The sequence below is a fragment of the Macaca thibetana genome, chromosome 17 (assembly GCF_024542745.1).
Source record: "Macaca thibetana thibetana isolate TM-01 chromosome 17, ASM2454274v1, whole genome shotgun sequence".
NCBI lineage: Eukaryota > Metazoa > Chordata > Mammalia > Primates > Cercopithecidae > Macaca > Macaca thibetana.
Genome location: NC_065594.1, coordinates 82,642,536 through 82,655,704, shown reverse-complemented (window position 1 = coordinate 82,655,704; position 13,169 = coordinate 82,642,536). Strand labels below are relative to the sequence as shown.

Sequence of the window (13,169 nt, the reverse complement as noted above, 5' to 3'; positions counted from 1 at the left end):
AGGTAGAGGCTTTATTTTACACCAGTCAGATTATACTTGTACATCCAGTTAGAGAAGGCCCACTTTAGAGGGACACTGAGAAATCGTAGCAACCGAGAGGTCAGAAATCTTGAAACTCACCTTATAAGGACAGTTTTGGGGAGTTCAACACGTTCATCAAAAAGTAAAGATCTGAGTGAACACAAGAGTTTTCAAAATTTGAAGGACTAGAAAATAGAGGGTTGGGGTGCATGCGTGTGTGTGTGTGTGTGTGTGTGTGTGTCCTGTTTAGAATACAAACAGAATCATGTACTCCTCAAAAGAACTCCAATTTAACCATACCCACAGGAAGGGCCCAGCCTACCACCCACCTCTACCACTACTGCAAACATTGACCCTTGACAGAGATGCAGGGGAAACAAAGAAATTGAAATTTGGTATTTTTCAGCAAGAGCCGTCTCTTCTAATATTTTTCACTGTACTTCACCTTAAACAACTGTATGCATTCATATTCAGGAAGAGCTCTAAGAACCAAATAATATTGGTAACGTGTTTTATTTGAACTTTAACTTCTATTTCACTATATGCACTTGCCTTGCTAAGACTGGGGGTGCAGGGGGAGGGCAACACTTGCTGTGGAAGTTCTTTAGGGAAAAGTAGAGAACGTTAATTGCTTTCTTGACCTTTAACTGAATTTGTCCTCTTGGGCCTCCTTGCATACTACTTGTAAATGTAGCACTTCTATGACAAGTCACCTAAGGTATCAGGGATTAATAGATGTTACAGTACACTAAGTCCCAGGAACATCTTCAAAAGTCCCAGTCTTTGATATACAAACTTTGTATATTTACTGATACAACCTGACATCTTTGACTTTGCATGTTCTTTTAAAGGTTAGTTGGCCAGATTAGTGCTCCTGTCCTAACAACTACAGAGGAATAACAAATGAATTCCTAGCTTTTGACTGTGTCCTTCTGAATAGAGTTATTTCATTCTAAGAATGACCCCATCTTTACATAAATCTCATATGGAAATGAGATTTAAAAATATATGAATATATTATAATTGAAAATTACTTACACTCCTAAAACAAAGAACCTTCAAAGAGATTTCATGAAATGAATATAACCACTACTAATTGCATATACATTTTAAAAAGAGCACAACTATATCACTCATAAATGGTAATGCAAAATTAGTTATACACCTAAGATGGTCATGTATCACAGAAAACATTATCAGGTTGAATAAAATTTAATTGATAATGCTTTATATTAATATTCTCTTTTGCATTTAAATATTATATGAATACTACAAGCATCCAACAAGTAGCCTTCATAAATTAGCATAATTTACAGCATGAAACCCAAATAAACTAAACTTGGCTGCCTAAAATAATTTGTCTAAAGGGGGATATGCTCTTTGTAAGTACCATGCTGATAAAATCATAAAAAATTCTTTTAGAGGAACGATGATCAAAATGAAATTTCTTTACGACAAGGAAAAAAATAATAATTTGTCTAAAAGTGTAAAACTTTAAAAGCAAACATATACACATAAACACACAATTATTTCCATGTTAAAACATTGGTTGCTGTTTTCCAGTGTGAACTACTATTTAAAGATTTTGAGGTAATAGTTTTTTTCTTTTTTTGTTGTTGTTTTGTTTTTTGAGGGTTTTGTTTGTTTTGTTTTGTTTTTTGTTTTGTTTTGTTTTGACAGAGTCTGGCTCTGTCACCCAGACTGGAGTGTAGTGGCGCAATCCCAGCTCCCTGCAACCTCTGCCTCCTGAGTTCAAGTGATTCTCGTGCCTCAGTCTCCTCAGTGGCTGGGTCAACAACCACACGCCACCACGCCTGGCTAATTTTTGTATTTTTTTAGTAGAGATGGGGTTTTACCATGTTGCCCAGGCTGGTCTCCAACTCCTGAGCTCAACTGATCCACCCACCTCAGCCTCCCAAAATGCTGGAATTACAGACATGAGCCACCGCACCCGGCCTTGAGGTGATTGATAGTTTTAACGGTAATTCTTTATGTAAATCAAGACATGTTTAATATTAAGCTCTAACAATAACACCACCCATTTCAAGGTTGATAATAAGAATCTCTAAACTAGAATCTAATGGAAAGCACTGCCCTATGATAAAGGCATCCCTACAGCAGCCTTGTTGTCATAAAAAGGAAAAAATCTGTGCTCCAAATAATTTACAAAGAACAGGCCCCTTAAACTGCATGTATATTTAGTTGTTGAATATGAGTCAAATATTGAGAAGATTGGTGAATTAGTAGATAGTCTGGTTTTTAAGATTTGAAGAGTAATTCCTACAAAAATTAATAGCATTGTCATACAACGGAATTTTAATATACATTTCTGAAGAATAATTTTTCCACATATATTCTTTCCTCATTATCTAGCACTTTGCCCCCAGGACAAACAACAAAAACCAGATAATATTACCCAAGATTCTGTACATCGGCTTCCCTATATGAGAAGCAGAAAACTTCTGATAACTGTACCTTCAGATAAAAGCTATCTACTATAGTTTTAGAACATTATTTGATTGGTGAATTGAATATTAAAACACAAATATTAAAATAGATTGTAAATAGAACATAGTCAAGGCAGAGTACTGCAATTATGTTGCTATCTTGGGCTTATGTATTTTAATCCTTTTGATACAAAAAAAGTCTTAACATCATTTTCCTGCTATTCAGTCTTTGGTGATGCTGAATAAAATCTACCAGGTGCTCTTGTTCTCCTGAGAATTAAAGGGGTTTCAAGTATAAAGTGAAAAGTAGCAAGATTCTGCTACATTATGAGGATGATTTTAAGAGGAAAATTCAACAATGAATTGACTTCAATTCTGGATTACAGCAAGCCTTCAAAAATAGAGGCTTTGTCTATATTATTCTCTTCTATAGTTTTAAGGTCAATAATAGCAATAATAAGTGGAAGGGCCAGATCACAGAAATGCATCCCCCCCAAAAAAAAAAAAAAAAAAAAAAAAAAAAAAAAAAAACTCTTTAATAGCTATGACAAGTGAATTCAAGCTTCCATTTGAGGGCTGTCATGAAAATCTGCCAGCAAAATTTAAAGTAAAATCCCCTCTACTAAATGAAAGAAACTGTCATTCAAATGAATCTTCTATTCAAAGATGAATGTCATGTGCTTCTTAGAAATGCCTACAGATTTTAAAAAAAGAAGTTAAAGATATTTTCAGATTAGTAAATAGTCACAGGCTTAACTTAAAAGGTACAATTCTGAAAACCTCAGCAATGCCAAGGTCTTGGACCCTTATGTTGAAACCAATTCCTGAGAAGATTCTACAAATATTCTCTGTCTGCTGGTCTTCTTAGTTTCAAGAATGTATAGAGGTTGTAACTCTAATCAAGTAGACCATACAATGCTACATTTTGTCCTTACAAAAGAAAGAAAACGTATCTTTTATTGAGATTGCTCAGGATGCAAGTGGAAAAACAACATGAATTAGTTGTACTACAAGTTTGCTACTGGGATCATGGAAGGGACAGACAACGAAACAAATGTCAATAGCTTGATAAATGCTATACAACAAGTCTTTCTAAAATGCTATGGAAGCATGAGTGGTTGGTTGAATCAGGAGAAGTATCATAAAAGAGGAGATATTTAAGCCCAGGAGTTGTTAGAAGATCTATAGAGCGAGGGTACAAGGCTAGGGGTTTGGGCCAAAATCCCAAAAGACACAATTTCTGATGCCATAATCCCCAGTGTTGAATCCTGAAAGATCAAAACCCCAAATACATAATTCTGATAAAAATAATTTTAAAAGTTCTTTAAAACATATTTACATTTTTAAGAGTTTAGAAACATAAAAATACAACAGAACACTTCGTGGGCTACTTTATACAATAAAATTGGCAACAATAACATACATAATTTTGCAATCATAAGCACTCAGGTGTGCTACCCACAGTTACATGGGTATAACAGTTATAAGCAGACAAACTGTATTCATAAAGAAATCACTTATATAGTTTGGTCACTTGAAATATCCTGATGACCAACCTAAGTCTTTTGATGAAACTGATCCAAACCTACAATGGAGCTGGATGTGGTGGCTCACACCCGTAGTCCCTGCTACTCAGGAAGCCGAGGTGGAAGGATTGTTAGAGCCCAGCCTGGGCAACATAGTGAGACCCCCTTGCTGAAAAAATTAAAATTAAATACCAACAATGGGTCACCACCATATATACAGCTGCCTAAAGAGCTGAGATCTTGAAAAATGTTACCTTTCACAAATGCAGATGCAGAAAAAGGACATCCCTTTATTTATTGAGGAAGTTTTAAGGTTTTTACATATATACACAATGCTTACACACAAAGTCAGTGTTATTAAAATGCACCTTCATGGAGTCAAATTTGCAAAAAAATGCATAAAACAAATTAGAACTCTCTAAAAGCTCATACAATTTATACCTCTAGTTTTGAAAATGTAAAGGTGAAACATACAGCATAATGAGTTGTAAAAAATAATGCTGATGATTTAAAATGGTGAGGAAAAAAAACTTTAAAAAAGGAAAAAGAAAAACAAAACCTTCCCAAAGAAACTAAAAAGAAAATTCAACATAGGAAAACGTGTATTACAGGGATAAATTATGGGCTACCAACTTACAGGAGGTAGCCTGTAAGAGCTGGCCGACTTCCACGATCATTAACTCTATTCTGAAGTCTTGCATGGAGATGAGTAACTGTTTCTTTTCTTTTAGGTCATGGCTCTTCTTGAAGAATACATTCACATTGATTTTCTACATGAGGCTGCTCTTTTTGAAACTCTAATTTGATTCAATATACACTGACAGGAGCATTTCCTATTAAATTTCCCATCTTCTGTATTATGCTTCTATGTTGTTTTGGGTACAGGGAAATCCATTGCTCATGCACTCATATACAGACCACATATTAGGCTGAAACAATACTGGTGATCAAACAGCAACATCACTGTGTGCTTTCTTATCCTACCGTGCACATAGTTATTTTAGAGTCAGTAACTTTGCTGACTTCATCAGGAAAATTCAGCTTTAATTCATTAAGAGCTCCTAGAATTTCATCAGCTGCAAGGAATGCCAATGCAGACAAATAATGCGTTTTAAACTGAAGTTTTCCGTGTTACCATATTCCACAGGCAATCCACTCACCTGAATTTTCCGGCAAATGTATTGGACTGAATGGAAAAAGAAACTGTTGGTAACACCTTGAAATCCACCTTTAGAAGTTTTGATGGCACCTAATTCCAAATCTATCATTATGGTTTGGGAATTCAGTTAGATGTGAGGGAATTTGTTCTTTGTTCTTTGTATTTCAAAGGGGATTTCAACATTCAGGATCATGGCATTTGGGATTGTGTCTTTAAGGATTATAATCAGCATTATGCAAGGTGTATGCTGGGGAACTATAGAAAATAAGCCTGAAGAAGTAGGTTGGGATTAAATTTATGTGCAACATTGACCTTTGTTCTATAAGGTAAGGAGGAGTCAATAAAGATTATTAGAACAGGAATTGACATGATCAGATTTGATATTTAAGAACTACATCTGACACCAGTAGCTGAAGAACTGGTGACCTTACAAGCTAATTAGAAGAACTGGAACAATCTAGATGAAAACTGACAAGTGTCTAAATGAAGGCAGTAACCTTGGGTCAAGGAGTCAAGTATGAACTTGTGTGCCTTCGAAGTGGTGGTATGTCTCCCCTAGGGGCGACAATTGACATTCAAACTTGACATTCAAATCTGAGTTTTGAAGACACCTGAAGTAGACTGGTATATTCAAGAGTTATTTTTATTCAACATGTAGAAATTTATTAGTCTTATCTGGAAGTTAATGATTCATGTTACTTGTAAAATGTTTAAAATGTGTTAATAAATTATTCTCACATTAGTAATTATATGTGCTATAGTACTCCAACTAGTATATTAAATATATTGCCTCAGACTATAGTTTGATTGGTTTCTTAAAACAGTGATACAATTACATAAATTTCCATATATATTAATGCAATACTGTTTATAAAAGCAATATTACCCATTAATCCAATTCTGCAAAGATTTATGAAGATGCTCCTGAAAAATTTTAATGTGATACCTTGAGCAGAACATTATATTAAGTCCTGAAGGGAGTCAACTGAGTGATGATCAGAAATACAAGATCATTGCCAATGAGCAAATTTAAGTCAGCCAATAGGGTTATGTTATAGCTAATTCATTCATCCATTCACTCATTTATTAAGTACCTGGGCACTATGAATTAGAAGGCAGACCAAGTGCTGTATAATACAGGTTCAGTAAAAGTGCTATAACAGAGGCTTCAGTAGGCAACTCAAAAATAGAAAGTTCCACCTCTCAGAGAGCTCAGGAAAGACTTATCTGAGACTTCCTAATTATGAGTTTGTCAAATAAGAGAAGGGAAGACCTGTCATACACAGGAAATGACATGTGCAAAAGCCCACTGGCAAAAAGTCTCCTGACCAGTTCTGAACTTTGGAAACCCTGAGAACCAGAATATAGGATAAATGAAGATAGTAGCACAAGGTAAAACACATTATGCCATGCTAAGAAGTCTTGATTTCATCCTATAAGAAACAACGAGGCACTGAAGAATTTTAAGCAGAAGACAAATGTGACAAGATGTGGATTTAAAAGATGATGCAGTGCAGGTTACAGTAGGAAAAAGAACTAGAGGGTAAGGAAAGGGAGTTGGCCCAGAGCAAGACAGACAATTACAAGGCGGTTAACAGCAGTCAGGAGCAGAGATAATGAAGACCTGAATCAAGGCAAGTGATGGTGGAAATGGAACAAGGGGTAGGGAAACATATCAGGAATGTAAACTCAATGAGATGTAATGATGAACGGTGTGAAGGAAAAGGAGAAGATCAGGATGATTCCAGGTTTCTGGGTAGCCTGGGGAGTGATGTTGCCATTGACTGAGATCGAAAATATAGGTGGAGGGGCAAACCTGCAAAGGAAAATTATTTTAGATACATACTACTCTGGGTGTGCCACTGAGATTAAGAGAACCTGCCACAAGGAGCAGAGTTGCCCAACACTGCCCACTGCTGCAGCTGTGGCTCCTGGGAGAGCATGCTCCTCCTGGGGCTGCCTACTCAAGCCAGCCGGTTCCTGTTCCATATAGGACACCCCTCTAGTGGGCAACTGCTGCTCAGGGATTTTCATCAGCCCACCTGAGACTGTCTCAGAATTGTGTTGCAATTGGAGGCTCTTCACCCAATCTGTCTTCTCTCTCTCCTCTCACGGGCACTGGACCCATGTTGGGCTCTGAAGACCCTCCTTCCCTACTTCTGTTTCCTCCTTATCCTCCACAAACATTTCCCCAAGTAAATCCCTTACATGCTTAGCCCCATTTTGGCATCTATGTCTTGAAGGCCCTAAACTGACAAGAGGTAGTAAGTAGGATGCCAAGACGTGACAGACTTGAGGGTCATTGTGAGCCAGAATCGTTGAGCCTTGGGCAAGGATGAATCTGCCCCAAGGCTGCAGGTCCTCGGGTGACCCTACTGTTCTATAACAGATTGCTACATATACTAACAGCTGGAGAGAGGCTGTTGGCATGAGGCAGGCAACATAGGATATTTAGAATAGTTAACGTGGGTAAGGTTTTAGACACTTTAGATTATAATATAGCCTTAGAAACACATATAGAAGAATTATCAGCACCCACCATAGCCCTAATTTTAATCTGTGTATAAATAAGTGACATCCTATAATTCTTGGATCTTCATGCCAGTGTTGAAATACGAGCACTGAGCTATGGGTTTGCTCCATCCTTTCCAAGCACAGGATTCTAAGTATAAAAGAGTTAGGGCAGGAAAAGTCCGTATACTTCAGTACTTCAGAACTGAGTGTTCCTCTACTTGGTGATGCCTTTCCAACCAAATGCCACCTGATCTGCTCCAAGGACACATCCTTAATCCCCTTAGCTCTGTGTGTGTGAACATATTTTTAAAGCTTTAATTGGCTATATAATTACAGAGTGTGTTTGTTTGTGTTGTAAAACATTGTAATGCTAGTTCTGTCTCAACCTTACCTTGAACTTCTTCCATTTCCTTTGTAATTTGCCAAATTATCTTCTACACAGTTGAAACCAAGAATTGTTACTAATGGTAATGATAATGCTGTAATTTTATTCATAAACCACACAGAAATTGCATCTTCATTCAAATCATCTAAATTTCTCGGTTCTCTAAGTGATCAACTTAAATGGTTAGGTTTGCAAGAATCACTTGGTGAAACTATTTGTGTTTCAGGAAGGTAGGCTGCCAACACTGGGCATACACCCAGCTCTCTTGGCCTAAAGATGTGCTCTCCTAGGTAGAAGCCACCTGGAGTGGCCAAAAACAGAAAAACCAGGACTATAGTGTTCAGAAAACATCTACAGTGTGTGCAGATAAGGAGAGAACAAAAGAAATCAAGATAGTTAGATCTTACAACTGCTCTACAAAAATACGGTAATTTTTCTAGTCTGTCAAGAGTGTATGTCTGTACTTTTGATCTCAAGACAACAGGGACAGTTATATTACATAACTCATGCAAAGTCAAGCTTGATATTTAAGACTATATAAAAATGATGGTTCAATTTCAAATAACCACACTGATAGTAGAATTCAAACTTAATCTCCTTACATCCAGAGGTCAAATTACATTATGTATTTGCCTCTAATTAATAGTTAGAGGAACCATAAACTCAGGCTATAGATGTTTGTATAGCCTAAATTCGCCTTTCATCCAAGTACTAGTAAAAACTTATAGTTTTTACATAAAACTATTTTTATCTTTCTTACAAGCTTCTTATCTGAAATAAAATTTGCTTAGAAATCACATCAAACATTTAGTGTAGAGCTCTTGAGAAAAAAAGTATTCCTTATTTGAAGATCAAAAACTCTGTACGTGCTTAGCAAGTCTATAAATCTAATACATTCTGTCAAAATTATCTTTAACATATCAAGATCATGCTATAGTAATAGACATTAAACATTATTCAAGATGTTTGCGGGCTCACAAATATAAACCGAGACATAACACACCATTGATAAAAGTCCCAGCTCCCTTTAAGACATGAATGAATATTGCAAAGGTGACACTTTATATTCTATTACTTATTTGTCTTCTTAGAATTGGTAAGCTACATAACATAAAATGATTTACCTTCTTGAGCTTCTGAATCCAACAAGTAATGAAATGATGGTTGATGATATATTGATGTTTTCTTCATTATTTCTTGAAAACTAGATAGATAATACATTAAAATATCAAATGGTAATAATTAATTCAAAATGTGTATGGAGTGCTTTTATATTTTCTTAATAAAGTTTAACTTCGAATACAGCAGACAAAATTATATTAAAATATCATATATTAACAAAGTGTGATTTGAGAAAGACCATCTAAACACCATCTAGAACAAATTAAAATGAGAACAAAGGCTTCCGAGTCAGAAATTTTAAAAAGCTACTACAGAAACAAAACATATTCTTCACCAGACTACCTCAGTTGTAACAAAGAAAGGCATCATCTTCATATTGATTAGTAAGATCGCAATCCTAAAATTTAAGAGGTGATTAAAACATTGAAAGCTCTCTTGTTACCATCAATGCATCATTAGCACGTATGCAATGTCAAACAGTCACTGCCAAATAATCTTTTGAGCAGCATCTACCTTAAGGAGTCCATACTATCACAGCCGATATATTTAAAACTGAAGAAACTATTTACGCCTCTCGAATAGAGCAGATTGTCTGAATAAATTTAACAGTTATTCAAACTTTGGAAAACAACAATTTGATATTTTACTTCTCAATCTGGGGTAAAATAACTATTACAGTACCGTGAATTAATATAGCACTCCTTTCTTCCAAGAATCCCAAAGTACTTTTTACAGCCACCACATTTTCTTTTACAGCATACTTCAGCAAGTTAGAAGACATTATTTCCCCTACAGTTTGCAAATCAGGAAAGCCAAGGTTAAATTATGTCATTGAGGCTACACAGCTAAAACGATAGCAAAAGTGGTCACATGTTTTGCTCCCAATTTAGATCTCTCCCATTAAAGAAAGACGTCTTCATTATACGTGTCTGCCTTAAAGCTAATATTTAAATGGAAAGCCTGGACTTACCTAAAGGAGTTAGCTGAGTTTCTAGAAGGTTAAAACGTATTATCCACAATTTTTGTTTTTGCTGCTGACACCTCTGGTAGTGACTGAAAGGCTAGCATCACAGCACACAGTTTACTACTGTACACACTGGTAACGAGTCCAAGCAGAAGGGATTAGGATTCTGACAGCTGCAGCTCCCATGCCTCTGGTTATACAGCAGTGAGGCTGGAATGCCCGTAACTAAGGGGACAGAAGGCTAGGAATATCCCATGTGAGTGTCTCATGAACAGAGCTAAAGGTGAATACAACCCACTCCCGGAAGTGAGCGAAGACTATTTGGAGGAAGTGATCCAGCTTTTAATTGGGATGCCAAGAGTTATTCTAAGACTCCATGGCTATAACATTCTAGGAAATGAAGGCCACATATTTTTCATGTCACCTATCTGCATGGGAACACTGTTCTTAGACTCCAACAACCATACCGGAATGTGTGTAGCATTGCTCTGCACCCAGGAATCAAACTATCATGATTCCTTTTTGTTCAGACTGAATGGGCAGGCTGAGAATATAGATCCACCTGTGCACCTGCCCAAGTGCATGTAGGTGTGCCTCTCAGAGGACATACACATTTCCTATGCCACTGGAAAGATCCTTGATAGAAAGTTACAGAGTTAACGATACAAGCAATATTGGAAAGTTAAACTTAGGAGCGTGACTACAGGTCCATGATGTATACACAGATGAATCAAGGTCACTTTAATGTATTGGAAAGGGTTAGGAGTTGGGAAGTCTGATTTTAGTTATTCCTGCCTATAATTAGATTGTGATTTTAAGCCATTTACTTAGTATGTTTCTTGGTTTCATCATCTATAAAACAAGGATCTATCAGAAGGGTGCCTTAGCCTTTGGGAGGCTAAGGCAGGAGGATCACTCAGCCCAGGAAATGGAGGCTGCAGTGAGCCGTGGTCACACCACCAAACTCCTGCCTGGGTAGCAGATCAAGACCCTGTCTCAAAAAAATATAAATATCTTTTAAAATTGATACAAAAGTCATACAACATATATTTATGGGGTGAATATTATAGGTAAAAACATTCTGGAAAGTTCAAAATCCTCAACAATGCAAACTACTATTCATAGGCAGTTAATTTGGGGCAGAGGATACTCTCTCTTTTGGGCTTTTTTAAAAACAAGAATAAATGATGAGCAAAAACCATTGTCTTTTTAAAGGACTTTTTGGAAAGATCATGCAATCCTCACTGTTAGATCTCATAAGAGGCAGAGTCCCTAAATCAAGCATCTTAACCAACATGATGACACTGATCACTTCAGTTATACTGAAGTACATAGAGACCTCTGCCTCCAGCTATAAGCAGCTTATAGCAAACCTCAGCTTCTATTAGGAATGAGAAAAGCAGATTTTTAAACACATACACACCCCACAAAAACATGCCTCTGTTATACAGTATCAGAGAGCTGTCAAGGCCGCCAAGAATTCCAGGCATTGCTATTTCTCGAGGAAGCCAAAGAGAGGACCGCATGTAAGGATAACAGCAGAGCATCAGACAATCTCATAGAACTGTGGAGACAAAAGAAAAGTGTTTGTGGCTGCCAAGACAGCCAGAACTGTGGGCCCAAGATCCCAGAAAAAAGGGACAGAGAAGCCTGACACTTACCGCCGATCATTCACTCGAAGAATTGACTGATTAAGCTGTTTAAGGCAAGAGGTGAATTTTTGAAGCATTCAGTGGCAAAAGCAGATCCAAGCGCAAAAGAGGAAACATCAGGGCACTCCTGGAAAGCGACTTTCCTGGAATGCAGGGGAAACTAGAAGCTGGAGTCTTACAGAAAAAAACTGCAAACCAGCCTTGAATCTACTTGGTCCTGGCTGGCTGCATTGAGGTGATCTTCCCCTCTGCTGCCTGTCAAAATACACTCTGGAATCTTCTCTAGAGGAAGATACAGAGTACCTATCATTTTTCACATAGACTGTCCAACATTCAGTCAAAACTTACCCAAGCATACCAAGAAACAGACAACAGAAATAAACTCATGGGTGACTTGGATATTGGAGTTATTAGACAGACTTCAAATAACTGTGATTAAGATGCTCAAAAACAGATGACAAGGAGAAGCACACCAGAGAACCGGAATCTACAACAATGAGTCAAATTGAAAAAAAAAAAAAAAGAGTCAAATAGAGCTGAAAAATAGCAATCAATGAAATAAAATACTCAATATATGGGTTTAACAGCAAGTATAAAGCTAAATAAAATATTAATGAGCTGGAAGATAATCGAAATAAGCTAAATAAGCTTTATACATATATATAAATATAAGCATATTTATTATGTACCTAAATCAGCTCTAGGTACACCAACTTGATGTGAATAATAAAAAAATTTGTCCAGCTGCTGATAATTTTAAATGGGCAACCTCTTTCATATAGGTAAAATAGCACCCTGGAATTTTGAGTTAGGAGATTTCGGTTCAGGTGAGAAGTTTTACCTACTACATGGGTGAATTTGGCAAAACTGGTTAATGTCTCTAAACGTGTTTCTCCCCTTGTAAAATCATTATGTCTTGGTCACAGGGTTAAGAGAAAAAGAAGATATAATATTAAACTGTTACATAAATAGTGTTACATAACAAGTTTATCATGGTCCTAACCATCCATTTCCCCTTCTTCCTAGGCACATAGATGGGGTAGAAATTCCATTTCTGAGCATATCTAGCTGTGGCCATATGCTCAGTCCAGGTTGACGAAATGAGAGAATAGTGATGTTTCTAGTCACCCTTCACAGGACATTCTGCTTGCCCTGGACTTTTGTTCTTTCCCCTTCTGGCAGGATGCAATGCAGATGAAGTAGTCACCCAGAATAGACCCCTCAGGCAAGACAGCACCCTCGGGCTTGGCTGAACACAAGACTGAATGACCTCGTGGTGCACAACTGCTTCATCAGCTCAGACTGGCCAGACTGTTGAGTAAGAGAGAAGTAATGTTCTAGCTTATTTGGACCATTGTATATAAGCATCTTTTGTTACA

The 13,169-nt window shown here is 36.9% G+C and overlaps 1 protein-coding gene across 3 annotated transcripts in view; it reads right to left on the bottom strand.

The window, feature by feature from the left end:
• The window catches only part of LOC126940647 (putative methyltransferase-like protein 21E), a 28,119-nt gene extending 15,692 nt beyond the window's left edge, over positions 1–12,427 (bottom strand). For 2 of the 3 annotated variants that reach the window (XM_050766689.1, XM_050766687.1), the window contains exons 1-2: positions 9,856–10,138; positions 9,177–9,256 (exon numbers count right to left, since the gene is read on the bottom strand). In XM_050766689.1, coding sequence (XP_050622646.1) covers positions 9,177–9,243 — 67 coding nt within the window. In that variant the 5' untranslated portion in view covers positions 9,244–9,256; positions 9,856–10,138. The other variant, XM_050766688.1, reaches the window with a different exon arrangement.
• Positions 12,428–13,169: the final 742 nt, after the last annotated feature.